At 49.7% G+C, this 14286-nt stretch overlaps 1 protein-coding gene across 5 annotated transcripts in view; it reads right to left on the bottom strand.

Moving 5' to 3' along the window:
- The window catches only part of MGMT (O-6-methylguanine-DNA methyltransferase), a 284287-nt gene that overhangs the window by 37872 nt on the left and 232129 nt on the right, over positions 1-14286 (bottom strand). For all 5 annotated transcript variants that reach the window (XM_077762983.1, XM_077762985.1, XM_077762986.1 and 2 more), the window contains one exon: positions 7334-7494. In XM_077762983.1, coding sequence (XP_077619109.1) covers positions 7334-7494 — 161 coding nt within the window. The remainder of the gene's footprint in view (positions 1-7333; positions 7495-14286) is intronic.

Below are 14286 nucleotides of genomic sequence, written 5' to 3'. Positions count from 1 at the left end.
CCTAGGCTCTGACCACCTCCCCGGATTTAGGATGGAAATTTCACTGAACCAGACTTCCCAGGAGCCCGTGGAAATTACGATTTGTCAGAGGGCTCCTGGTGTAGAACACCACACATGCTCCTGGGTACAGCAGGCTGTGGTTGTGTTTGGCCACTGCCAGCATATCTGCAGCTGGTACCCATGAACAGCCTCCGTTCTCCTCCGCAGGAGGGGCGCACACTACAATTTCCAGGGCAGGTATGAGGTGACCCTCCGGGTTATGTGAATACTTAACTTCCTCCACAGCAACCCCAGGACAGGATCTACGTTAGATGTGTGGAGAATGAGGCTGGTACCTGAATCTGAAGCACCCTCTGCCCCTCTATTGGCTGCTTCTGTTGTTTAGGGGTCTCCCCAAGATTCCAGAGCTTCACTCATCCAGCTGTTTCAGAGAAAAACCACATTTTTTGGCCAGAAGTATGTGGACACCTCCTAAAGGTTCTGGTTAGCTGTGCCAACAATGCCATGGGGTGCTCTGGAGAAGTAGTGGCACCTGGGGACACTCGTTAGGGGCTTGTCCTGATGTGACTTTGTAATCTGACAGCATAGGTGACCAGTAGCTGGTCTTGCTCATGCTTTTCAAATTAAAAAGACAAAAACCATGCTGGCTCTCCCACCTTCTTCTGAGGCAACGGGCAGAGCTCTGGATTAGAGCTCTGTGTAGAGCCATGTGTAGACACATGGATACATAACTTAGAACTTTAAAAAGTTGATTACAACAGCAAAAACACTTCTTAAATATGCAATTGTAGGTATCAAACAAAAATCATTAAATTAGAAATGTCAACCTCAGCACAGAGTGAAGCTCTAAGAGTCTAATCCATTTCAACAAATTCCTTGAGAGTGAGCAGTTAATTCTCCAAATAGGAGAGATGTGTATATATATACACACACACATATACATATATGTACATATATATGATGCATATACTTATACATGTGATATGTAGGTATACACACACAAATATATGTACACGTATCTGTATTTGCCCATATGAAGATTTGTGATGCGTCTGCAGAGGGGTGAGAAGTACAAAAATTGTAGGAATAAAATGAACAAATGGTCTAGAGCGTCCTGATACATAGGCTCCCAGATGAAGGGGAGGAGATGTGAGAGGTACTTGACAAAGCTGTTTGTTTAAATGAATCATTGCTGAAACTACAAACTTCTCATCCAAGATGTGGTCGCACAGTACAAAGACTAAACAAATACTGAGGACAATTACCAGGCAGGAAACTGCGTAATGAAATAGGAAACAATAAACTACGACATAATCTGAACCTCAGGCTCTTTGGCCCATGAAATTCACCAATATGCCAAAGCGTAGTTGATCAGTCAAGATGAAGAGCTAAGGGTGAAGTACGCTGATTGCTTCTGAGCTGGCTTGGCCAGACCCCTGCAGACAGAGCCAGAACCAAGCAGGACAGCGGCCACGGTGCCTACAGAGCCAGCACCCCTTAGGCTCCCTGTGGAGTAGCTACCCTGCTGAGTGCTGCTCCCTTCTGCTCAGGCTGGGAAACCCTGACCCAGAGAAATCCTCAGTGTGGATGCAGAATTCCGGTCATTTAACACTGATTCTGCTCAGGAGCTAGCAGTGATGTGCATATTCAACATGCAGACTGGGGTTGGGCAGCCAGGCGACATGATGAGCCCGTGCAAGGCGCTCCTGTCCTTAGGAAAGGTTCCCAGGAAAGCAAGATGTCATGGCCAGACAGAAGGGGCAGTGGAGAAACCATTTGCTTAGGCTTTGGAAAGAGAAAAATGGTGGCTTCTGGTGCTGCAGGGAGGGTCGCATGGGGACTGGTTATCAGGCCCTGAAAGGGCAAATGTCCCTGATGAGGAAAACAGCTCCCTCACAACCTTGGTCATTTCCAGGGCTCACTCTACCTCCCGCACACCATCTGCTTTCCAGGTTCATGCCTACTTTTGTCAATAAACACCACTCTTACCCTCTCCCTCATGGCTCCAAAACACATACACAGAGGGGCGGTTCCTGATTCGAGATCCCCGGCCATCGTGACCCCAGTGCCTGCCACCCCCTCCCAGGCTGTTTATCCGCACCTTCTCCAGAGCTGGCCTCAGAAGGCCTGGGGCTAGATTTCCACATCTGCTGCTCCCAAAAACCAGCTTAGCAGCTCTAGGGTTGGAAGAAGTACATATTCACCAGCTGTTTCTTTCCCACTTAATTTAAGGGCAGTGTTGTTGGCTTGTTCTAATCAATAAGTGGGCACTGGAAGGTTTTACAAACCTTCTAGCCCCACTAGGAAAGATCATAGCAAGGCCAACAATTTCTATAAGGCTGCATTTAAAATATGGGAGAACAGCGATTGCTACCAACCAGACATATGTGATAAATGCCATCACATATTTTAGTTATTATCTTATCTTTAATTTGGTATTTTTGTTTTTAAGTCCAGGGAAACATCGCAGTATGAACTTCCTAAAAGCACAATGTGGACTCCTGCCGTGGATGTGCAGGGGGGAGCTGAGACAAACCATCCCCGTCTGCCACACACACTGCAGACGAACTCAGGCTGTATCAAGGACTCACAGGAGCAAACATGAAGGGCAGTAAAACAGGCCACAGGACACTGATGGGAAAGGGCTCAGTGCCTTCTTTCCTGGGGAGACGGCCTGGCTGGAGTGGCTGGGTGCGCTATGCATTTTATGGACGTGTGTGACAGGAGGAGGGCAGAGGAGTTGTGCCCCATGAAGGCTGTGGGACTGGACGGGGGCACTGGCGTGATTAGCCCTTGCTTGGCTCTCAAAGATGGATTTTTAATTTTAAAGGGCTGTCTCTGGTAAGGCCTTGAGGTAATGACGCTATTCATTTCCTCATTGTCCAACGGCCTTCCGGGACCTACACGGACGGCATCCACTGAAAGGCACAGAGCGCAGTGGGACTGTCTTCCAGGACATGGGCGGGGGGGGTGGGGGAGTAATGTGCCCTGGAAGGGCCTTTCCCGTAAGCCTCCGGCAGGGCTTTCAGTAGAGGCTCTTTGGAAAGAGGGTGTTCAACAGAGATACACAAGTATGAGAATCCTTTTTGAGGCTTTGTAATAGAAGTTAGAAAAAACTACTTGCCAGCAGGTTTAAAAAATGCAGATTTTACTACTGTCATGCAACTGAATTTCATAGCTACAAGCTAATAGCTGTGACGAAGGAATTATTAAAGTGTTAAATATTTCATTTAAAAGGGAACATTGCAGTCACTTTGAAAAGAAAACGCAGAACTCATCTGTTGAAAACCATCATCTGTGAGACGACACTGGAAGCAGCAGCTGGGGTCCCCCACCATCCGCACCACGGGGCTCGCGCCTCCACGCACATCGCCACGCACACTGTGGGGCTCACACCCTACTCACACCACAGGGTTCACACTGCCATGCATACCGTGGGGCTTGCACTGCAGAGTTCACACTGGCACATACCACAACGCACACCTCAGGGCTCACCATAGGGCGCACACTGCTATACACCATGGGACTCACACCACGGGGCACACACAAACACCATGCACACTCAGGGCTTGAACCACCACGCACACTACAGGGCACACACCACCACACATACCACCGGGCTTGTACCACGGAGCTGCCTCATGTGGGGGCCACAGTGCCAGGAAGCCCCCACCCCAGTCTGGCAGAAGACGTCCAACCACCTGCAGACTGTGGCCACCCCCGTTCAGAGCACCCCTGCAGGTGGAAGAGTTCAGAAGGGGAAGAGTGTGTGCACACACACTCTGACTCTGAAGGTGGGTCACAGGTCCCTGAGAGCCTTTATCCCTGAGCTCTGTGAGCAGTGCTCCTGGCAAAGTGCTACTGTTAGTCCCCTAACTGCTTTGCCACTGACTAATCAGGCTACGCGAAGGTGCGTGTTACACAAAGAAGCTATGTTATTTTTAGTAAATAAATACAAAGTTGGAGAACGTTAACAGGAAAGAACTTTAAATAATATTTCTTTATAAAACAAACATTAGGATTTATTTTGAGAGTGATGGTTTCATTAAATAACCATTTCTTGGAGAAAAATGAATTCAAAATAAAGCTGACCTCTGCAGAACTTGGTAAGGGAGCACTGGCCCCGGGAAGATGACCCACAAGACTGCTGCCTCGTGGTCGGAGTGGCGCCACAGACGACCATGCCGACACTTCCGAGAGGCAGATCCGCAAAGGGCAAAACCCCCGAAACTCCAAAGAGCCCCACATTTTTGTAAGAAAATGCACTCCACTAAAAGTACGATCTCATAACAAAATGAATACACCTTAGTCAATACTCGCTTTTGTTCTAATTTCCTCAGCATCACCCTGAACCCCACTCAGAGTGGGGTTCAAGCACCTCCCTTGCCACAAAGAAGCCCTATCTGTGGCGGCTCTGGAAAAAGGTGGCCACAGAGACTTCCAGACTTCTGGTCAGGACAGACAGCTTCACAGTTCCTTGGCAGAAACACCCAATTAACTTGTTACTACTAATCAATCTTGGAGAATTTCCAAGAGAAGTTGAACTCTGTGGAACTTCCATTATTTGTTAAGTTTTAACCTACAGAAATTGCAATTTTATATCCTTAACTCAGTGTGTGATCTGCCTTACAAAATGAGCCAGTGGTGCACTTATCCCCCAAGAGGGCCTGAAACGGCAAAGCGGTGTGGCCCGTGGAGGAGAGGGGCCTGCGGAATGCAGCAGAGGGGTCCCCGGGACACAGGCCAGCACCTGAGGAAGAGCGGGTCAGGGGGTGGAGCACAAGGGGGGGCCACTGTCAGGGTTGTGTTCTCAGACCACGCGGAAAGAGGCAGGCCTGGTCTAACTCAGAGGCAAGACCACGATGGAATACAATACGCCAAGGCGTGTTAGTGTGTTCAAACATTACTATGCCTGGAAGATAGAATTTGTTACAACGCATTTATTCCATATTTAACTGTACCCATGCCTCTCCATGTGCAATAGTTTCTTTCTTTATGTTACAGCACACCTTCTAGAGCCTCTGAGTCAGCCAGAGAACTTTGCTTGCACAGGGCCTGCCCGCTCACCATGATTTCACCAGGGCCACAAGATCCAAAGTGGAAACATAGCAAAGCCAACTACTGCTGGATAGAAAGGGGTGTTACCACATCTGGGGGTTAGTGCCAATTAACTCCGTGTTAGCAATTGTATTATAACCATCCACCACCTCCCTTCTCAAACCGTAAAATCCCCACACCTGGTCCCTGCCTGGGAGTAAGAGATTGAGCTAAATTAGAAAAAGCTGGCTTGCACATGCTGAGGCGTGGGAACTCCCAGCAGCAGCCACCGCAAACTGTCAGGAGGTGCGGCTGGCCCAGAGGACCCCGTGTCCCTGAAACCTGGCTAGGAGGACCTCGCCCCAGTTCGAAGTGCCCGCCAGCACTGTGGGGCTTGCCCGGCAGGAAGAGGCTTCTAGGTTGGCTTGGATGGCCTCATCCTTGCCCTAGTGGCTGCGTCCCGCTGGTCCTGGTCCCCCACACTGACCGTGACTGGCTGGCAGAGCAGAAGCCGTGGGCATTGGGGCCCAAGGCCCAGGAGGGGTGGCGGGGCAGGATAAGTGTGGCCAGTCCCAACCCTCTTCAACACTGAGGATAGGACCTCAGGATCTAATGGGCTCACTCCCAAAGTCCCCCTTCAATTATATAGATACTTCCCTTCAAAACTTTCTGTCCTGAAAGTTTCAAAACCTTGCATTTCAGCTCACTATTCATTAGACTTACGGAGAGGAAAGCCATTTGGGCAGTTCTTTCCTGCCCCTAGTGACGCAGCAGTCCTCCTGAGCACAGACACGGATGCAAGAGCTCAGAGCACCAGGACTCCCACGTCCCTGCTTCAGGGACAGGACCACACCTGAGCTCCTTAGCCTGCACAGCACACAGAGGTCACAGGCTCGTCACCCACAGTGTCCGAGCAGCCAGCTGGCTCATGCTACTGGGCAGCAGCTGGGGCTCACCCGGGGCACGGATGAGGAAGGGTTGCTGGACATGTGCACAGTGACAGGCGAAGGCCTGCCACAGCGCCCACACCCATGCTGGAGACAGAACTGGATGACACAGGGGGCAACTGAGGGGGCCCGTTCATTACGACTGCATCGTTTCAGTTCATCATGTGTGAAAAAGCTCAAGGTATTCTCTGTTCACTTGTCAGACCTCGTTAGTCAACTCAGGTGTTAGCTCAACTTTTTTTTTTTAACATTTTATTTCTGACAGAGAGAGTGAGCACGAGAGAGTGAGAGCGAGCAGGGGAGGGTCAGGGAGAGAGGGAGACACAGAATCCGAAGCAGGCTCCAGGCTCTGAGCTGTCAGCACAGAGCCTGACGCAGGGCTCGAACCCATGAACCGTGAGATCATGACCTGAGCCAAAGTCAGACGCTTAAACGACTGAGCCACCCAGGCACCCCTTAGGGGCTTCTCTATCCCTTTCCCCTGGAAATTCTACTCCACTTCCAAGTTCCTTTTTGCTGAAAATCACAGCAGCTATTAGAATACCATTAAGCTCATTTAGTCCATTTCGAAATTCAAGATTGCTTTAAATGCACCTTATCTAAACTCTTAGGTAATTTTCTTCCTTGAGTATATGTGTGTACACATCCATACATAGATCTGTATACATATACATGCACGTTATTAAAATAAGCATAAAAAATCACTATATGAAATAAGCCTCTGGCATATGTCTAGAATAATTTTAGTTGCCACAATTAAGGTCCGGGAAAATGATTTTTAGCGACCACAGACCATGTGCCTTTGGGATACAACATTTGGGCGGTATGTTCTCAATTCGTCCTTTAAGAACACTGTATCAAACTAGGGTAAGTTTGAGAAATTAAACTGAAAACTTATTCAAGAAGACACAGTGCTGCCACCCACTCTGATGTCAATGTCACCAACCAAGTTTATGGAAGTGGCTAATTGTCCATGTACAAGCCTCATTTTCTGTGGTGCTGGCAAGCAGATAGTTTAAGTTAACAATAAGCTTATTGAAAAATTCACTGCTATTCAGATGTATTCCTATTTAAACCCTTCAGCCAACAAGAGTTAAGAGTCGATCTGCATGCATCATTTTTATTGCCTTTGCCAAGAATTATGTGACCATGTGCCAAAACTAACACAAGCATTTGGAATGGGTGGAGATCATGAACTCTTGTCCTTACGGCGTGGCCACATGCTGTCTCTGTTTAGATGATGTAAAAATACCAAGTCAGTATAGTCGATAAAATGAGCTGTGATGTAAGTGATAGTTAATAAGTCAAGCTCCCTGAACGAAACCCTAGGAGGTGGCGGAGTTACTGACCTCGCTGGAAAATGGGATGGTGAATCGCAGGCAAAGGGAGGTCTTTGAGGACCGCAGGCTCATGGAAATAGGCATCCAGCCAGGCCACGCACTGCTTCAGGGGTGCCGTCATCTCTCCTGGACAGCAGAGCAGCTCAGGAAGAGTGGGGGCCTCCACGGCTCTGCAAAAGTGAGAACAGGAGCTTAATAAGGCTCTAGGCCCTGTGTCCATACATGTGAAAAGCAAACAAACATCTACTCTACCCACATGGGTAGAAGTCCGTGGCTACTTCCCGGGTGTGGGTGTCCACAGTCTCGCAGCAATGGGAAGGAGCGCCTGAGCGGGGTGTGAGATGTCCGCCAGCCGCGCCCCTCCCTTCAGCTTTAAGAAACACAGCGCATCCCAGAAAACAAGAGGCGACTCCGGGAAGACACACCCTAGTAGACAGGCTCTTCCGCCTGGGGCCCTGAATGTCTGCAGCCACACTGTGAAGCAGGCCCAGACGGAGCGCGAGTAGGCAGCAGGGAAGCCTCTCCGGTGGGTGTGTGCGCTGCCCCTTTGCAACCAGCAGGTGCATGTGCACACCTCCCATTCACCCAGCAGATCACCACGTGTTATCAACAGTATTTTCCGCAAATATTGTTGAAGTAATTAAACTGTATTTGATCACCTAGGCCCTCCCACGGAATTTCAACAGAACAGCACGTTCATGATTTTCTATCACTTTGTGCTGCGTTCTGGGGGCTTCCTCCAAGTCTGCCTTCGGTTCCTGGCACTTTCACTTCACAGCATCTGATCTGTGTGTGGGTCGTTCTGGGAGGCTCACTTCCCACACTGCTCTTCTTGTTTATTTTTTTTCTTCGAATTCTCCTCTTCATTCATTATGGTCACTTCTTCCTTTTATCTCAAGCTTAAGCCAAGGTTGCTTAGGCTCTCTTCAGTCTGTGCCCTGCCCTTAGGGCCCGACTCTTCTGTCTGTGGGGCCTCCCAGAGCCGCCTCCACTTCAGCAGGTGCGGACTCTCTGGGACATGCTCTGCTGGAATGAGCAAACACCCCTCAGAGAGGCTTTTCTTTCTGCTTCTGAGCCCTAGAGTTTTATGATGGGTCCAAGTTTTAATTTCTGAGGACCCCACACTGACAAAAGCACTAGCCCCAAGTCTGATTTCTTCCAAAGACTTTCCTTCCTCACCTTCCAAGGCCCTGCACAGGTGGCAGGCTTCCTAGCAACTTTCTGGGCGTGGAGGGTAGAGCGCATCTAGAACTCTCTGATACTGAAGCTCTGGGGGCAGCATATGCCCAAGCAGTACATTTCCTGACCCTTCGAGTTTCCTTCCCTGTGTGTGGAGGGTGGGTGCGTGTGCGTCAGTCTGCAGGCTGCCTTTCTCGCCTTGCACTCACCACCCTTACAAGGGCCTGAGCAGAGGGGCCACCACTCACTTGGCCATGTGACCCAGCACAGGGACGACAGTGTGGCAGAAGTCCCCAGGAGCACAGGCTGGGCCTGGTGAGGACAGTGGCACACGCAGGGCGCTGCTGCAGATCCGGAAGCCTGTGTACCTCACCCTGCATGCTACAGGCAGCGGCTGAAAGCCCTGAAGCAGGTCTTACAAATGACCCTGCACTGGCATCCAAGTCTCTTGGGCACAGCATTCTGTGGAAACGAGGGCCTCCACTGAGGTCCTGGGATCTTTCCAGAATAAGCTTCCTCGGACTGGATGGGCAGAAATGCCCTTCATATTGTTTTTCCAGGAAAGAACAGAAGATGGATCAGAATGGTGGGGTGGGGGGAGGGCTTTCTAAGCTCTCACACACGGGCAGGGTGAGGGAAGAACTGGAGAGTGAACAGAAGACTGAGCCCACACACACAACCAGGGAGAAGGCAGGCCACAGTCCGACCATCCTGCTGACTCCCAACTGGACGGGACAGGCTCAGGCCTTCTCGCTAGCTCGCTGTGAGCTGGAATGTAAGTGGACAGGTCTCTGGTCAGCCTGGACCCTGACTCAGCAGAGGGGCCGCACAGGACCTGCTCCCTCCACAGGCACGGTGAGGCCAGGGGAGCGGGGGCAGGGAGGAGACATGCATCTCCTCACTGCCCCGACTCCTCTATCCATTAGGACCACTGGTCAGCGAAGAAGTGGACCGTTCTGTGCTTGGCTGAACAATTATTCAACTTGAGAGAGAAATTCCAGTCCCTCTGTTCTCCCATTGTTCCTTCCTTGCTGATAAACTGATGGTACTGGAAAATAATGATGGTCAAGCATGTCATGTGCTGTTCCATCCCACTCCCAGGTAGGGGGAGAGGAGACAGGTCCATTAAGGGCGAGCCAGGCTTCCGTCCTGACGAAGCCAGCATGGTCTGGGGGCAGCTCTGGGCCTAAGGCCTCGGCGGCAAGGAGGTGGTCTGTGGGTGACTCCTGGTCACATGCGGGGTGAACAGGGCTGAGGTACCCATGTCCACACCCTAAGCTGGTGCGCGGCTTCTGTCCAGAGGAAGCAGGAGAGGGGCAGGGGTTGTGTGAAGAGCCTGCACTGACCCACACACAGCCAGCGTCTCTGTGGCCAGTGGCTCACGGGCCACAGACGCTATCAGGGCTTGTGAGGTGTGCTGGGCCTTCACACACATGGCAAATGGGGTCCCATTTCGTGCCTTCACATCACGAAAAGTGGGTCTTCTGCCTCCACTAGTGACCTGCTTTGCTCTAAGAGTTACTAAGAGTTACAACTCCTTCCTCAGAGGCCCCAGAGCGAAACGGGGGTGTCCAGGGTTCGGGAGAAGGGGCCAGACTGGTCGCCTCTCCCTTCACGTTGCTAAGGGACTAGACGGGTAGCTGTGTTCCAACTAGCATTTCCCACTCCTAAAAGGATATTTGAAGAATTTTTATAGTAGTAAAATTCATCTTAAATTGATTTTTTATGCTTGTGCTAAAGATCTCAACCTCTGATTTACTCTGTAGGTCTCCTTTTTAACTCTTTCTCTATTGGCATTAGGTAACTATTCATGGGTGAAATGTAATTAAACAGCTTTGATTCTGAAGCAAGGATTTATGATACTACATTTAAAATGAATGGCATTAAACACACACATAAAATCAGATTTTTAAAGCCATGACACAAATTTCCATTTCTACAATAAAACGAAATTTATTTTCTGCCCTGCCCTCCCCTCCAGCCTTGCTTCACTCATCCCTGTGTGAGCCGGGTGTGACGGCACCCTTACTAGGGAGGAGTCTCTGCGGGCTGCCCCACCGACCAGCCCTGAAACCCCACTCATTACGGGCGAGCACCAGCGCGTGGGAGCCCAGGCCCACCGCCAGGAAGCCAGTGCTGCGGCACACAGGGCCCTGTCCTGCCATCGGCTGGGAGAGGGCAGAAAGGGGACACGTCACAGTCACTCTTAATTCACAATCACATATTATCAGCAAGAGTCATCAAGGCAAATGCAGGAACCCTGGAGCCCTTCTTCTCTCTCTTTTTTTAAACCTGGCATGAGAGGTCTGGCTGGTGGCTGACAGGTGAATCTGGCTCTGCTGAGTTGTACACAGGGCAGTGGAGAGCACTGGGTACAACGTGACACTGCAAACACAGAATCACATATCGTTTGGTTTAAGGGTTTCTTCCAGAAAGAGACAACTGTTGGCGATCCCAGGACAACAGTGTGTGGGCTTCCAGGGAAGCTCCTGGAACATCAGTGAGAAGAAAGGCCTGTGTGAAGTTCTCCTGGAGTCCTGCCCCGTTTGGAGAAGTAGCCCCGACCCCTTCCCTTCTGGGGTGTGGGTAAAGGATGTTCTGGTGTTAAATATTTCAGGTCTCAGATCTGTCCTTCAACCTGTACCAGGACACAGAAGAAGCGTGACGTGCTCCAGGACGAACTCCTGAAATGTCTTTCAAGACTGGCGGTGACGCCTTACCGCCATGTATCAGGGGACAGCCCGTCGCCTCACAGCCTTACGCACAGGAGCCTACATGCTATTCAGGGGAGGACTGTCCTTCCTACTTGCAACGAAACTCGCATTTCCAGACATGGATTTCAATTAGAAAGCAAGGGCATGGAGGCAGCAAGGACACAGGGGAATGGACCGAGTTTCCATGAAATGGCCCCATCAGACGAGGCTCCTAGCCGTCCATCTGCCACATGGGAAGCCCCAGTGGGCGCTGTCCATCCGGTGTGGCGGCCTCGGCCAGGGTGGCACACCCTGGGCTCAGGGCAGCAGTCGCTGCAGACCCCAGAACCCACCACCTGCAGTGGGCAACGTGCACCAGGCCGGCTTGTCGACTAGAAAGCTGCGCTCAAGGTCTAACGCTGCATCAAGTACTGGCATGGCACGAGGAGACCTGACAAAGCCTTCCTGACAGCATGGCCCCGCTCTCTTCCCACGTTTCCAATTCGCTCAATACTTTAGAACTCACCCAGCTTGGCAGGAGATTTGGGGGCACCTCAAGACTTCACTGGTAGTAACGAATCACTAAATCTTCGTTCTGAATGAATTCTACTTCCCAAAGACATTAAAATGTCATGTACTTGGCTTAAATCCCATTTGATGTAAGAAAACAGGCCAAAAGTTCTAAGCTACTCACATCTGATTAGCAGCATTAGCTACACCCAGGGGGCAGACTGCTAGGCGTTCAGAAACCTCTCTTTTTGACCCCAGTACGTTTCCAACATCTCTGTCTTCACAGGATAAAACTGAGTCTTTCAGTTTGGAACATTAACCGGTGATGCTGGAGGATCACCCAAGAAAAGAGCTCCAACCTAAGGGTTCTGGAGACACGTATTCATATGGAATCTGGCAGGAGCTGGCCCAGGCTGTGTCCGTTGGCAAGGCCGCGAGGTCAGTCTGTATGGAGGCACACAGACACAGGGTACAACTTGTGGGAGGAAGAGTCCAGGCTCTTGGCCACATACGGCATTTTAGACACCCTTACGATGAGGAACATTTCCCAAGCCGAGCCAGACACGCAAGTCTCCCCTTCTCTGGCTTCCAGGACACAGTGTGGACTCCAGGGTAAAGCACCAGACCCCACAGTCTCAGGAAGGCACATGTTTTCAGCAAAACCTTAAATCTGCAACAGAGGTGACTTTAAACCATGCTGCTAAATGTCACCAGTTAATGTCCTATGAGGTCTAATTTAACAGATCTCTAGCAGAGCCTCTTGTGTTTGTGTCTGATGGATTTGTCCCTCATTTAATTAGACCTTCCTGTGAAAAGCTCTGATGCTTTGCTTCCAGCGGCAGGGCTGAAGGCAGGACGTGAGCTGTCCACCTACCACCAAAACAGATTTTTGTAAAAATGTGGCTGAATGAAGATTTCAAACTCTGTACTCTACCTGAATTTCATGCCTTGATTCTGTTCAAGCAATTATCGAGGATCCATTACGTACAACGGCTTATTGACAAGAATATGGACGCAGTGTCTGTAGCCCAGCTGGGTGGAGAAGGAAGTAGGCGGAGACAGAACATAAGAGTTGGTGTCAGCAACTTTCTTTCCACTCTGTCTTCTGGACAACCCCGTGTGTCCCTGATGACCCCAAAGAGTCCTTCCCTCCCTGCTACCATCTGACGAATGGACAATGCCAGTGATGGCCCCGTGATGCAGCCCCGTGGCCAGTGGATATTGGGAAACACTGCCACAAGGGTGTGTCATGAGGTGAGTCTGTGTAATTGTTTGAACTTCTAAACTAGGGAGAAAAGAGGAAAGGGGAAATATCAAAGTGCTGATGCTGGTACTCAGAAACATTGGCCTCAAACAGCAGGACTGAGTCAAAGATGAAGAACAGAGCCTCTCCGATGGGCTTACCCTGCAGCCCGGCTGGAGCCTTACTGGGCTCACGGCAGTGGGCACTGTGTGTGCCTCCTGCCCGTCTAACGCTTTGGGTGTCCGTTCCTAGATTTCTCATGTCGCCTAAGAGTACTATGTAGTCAAGGGAGGAAGAGAAGGGAGAAGACGGACGTGCGGTATCAGCAACATACTGCAGTTTACATAACAAATGGGAGACGTGTTTATACATTTGTTCATTTTAACAGAGATAAGAACCGCTACTGCTCATAACGCATGGGTTTATGGACTGACTCTCATGTCCTAGTTTTTACTGTCTGTTTCCACAGATAATTCTCTATGAAACGAAGAGACGTGCTACCACACAGCAGACGGAAATCGTTGGCGAAGGGAGCCCACTCCTGGTCCGGGCAGAAGTGAAGAGGGTGGCATCGTGGAGAAGGCAGTATTTCAACCATCCCTGCGGGAGGGGCTGGCTGATGCTCTGACAGGTGCTCTGCACAGCCTGGCTGAGATTTCACTGTGGGGTTCATCACAAAGACGGACATAAATCCCGCTCCTTGCCTTTATGCCTTCCACCCCATGACTGCACACCCCCAAAATGAATTCTACATTTACGATCCTATCATGGGCCACCAATGGTTCACGTACCAAGGTCAACAATAAGAGGAGGAAGAGGCAGTAAAATTTAACGGGGCCCCAATTTACTCACTTTCTGGGTGGTCACAGGTATGTTACTTAAATTGGAGATCAGTTTTTAATGGGCATCCTAAGCCCTCAAAATTTGGGGTTTGAATTAATGTCAGAACCTAAACACGACCACAGAGGAATTTACGGTAGTGTTTGAAAACACACTCCCCAACCAGAAAATTCAATGTAAAATTTCAACTCCTCCTCATACAGGGTACATGTCATAAGAGCTAAATATTTTTTTCCTTTTGAAAATGATTCTTAAATACATAAGCAATAAAACATTTTTAAAACACAATTTAAAGAGTATACTTGGCAGACTAGAAAACCTTAAAAAAGCCTATTTACTTTCTCCCCTAAACGTTCAAATTGTTAAAAGGAAAAGTGTATTTTATCAACACTTTAACATATCATTAAAATCTCTCCTATTTGACAGATAAAGATAAAAACACCCCAAAACTATAGATGAATTATCAGGTCCCTAATGATTCCAAAACAATTACAGGA

The sequence above is a fragment of the Crocuta crocuta genome, unplaced genomic scaffold, assembly GCF_008692635.1.
Source record: "Crocuta crocuta isolate KB4526 unplaced genomic scaffold, BGI_CrCroc_1.0 scaffold466, whole genome shotgun sequence".
Taxonomy (NCBI): Eukaryota; Metazoa; Chordata; class Mammalia; order Carnivora; family Hyaenidae; genus Crocuta; species Crocuta crocuta.
Note: the sequence above shows the minus strand (reverse complement) of the source record. Positions and strands in the feature narration are given on the sequence as shown.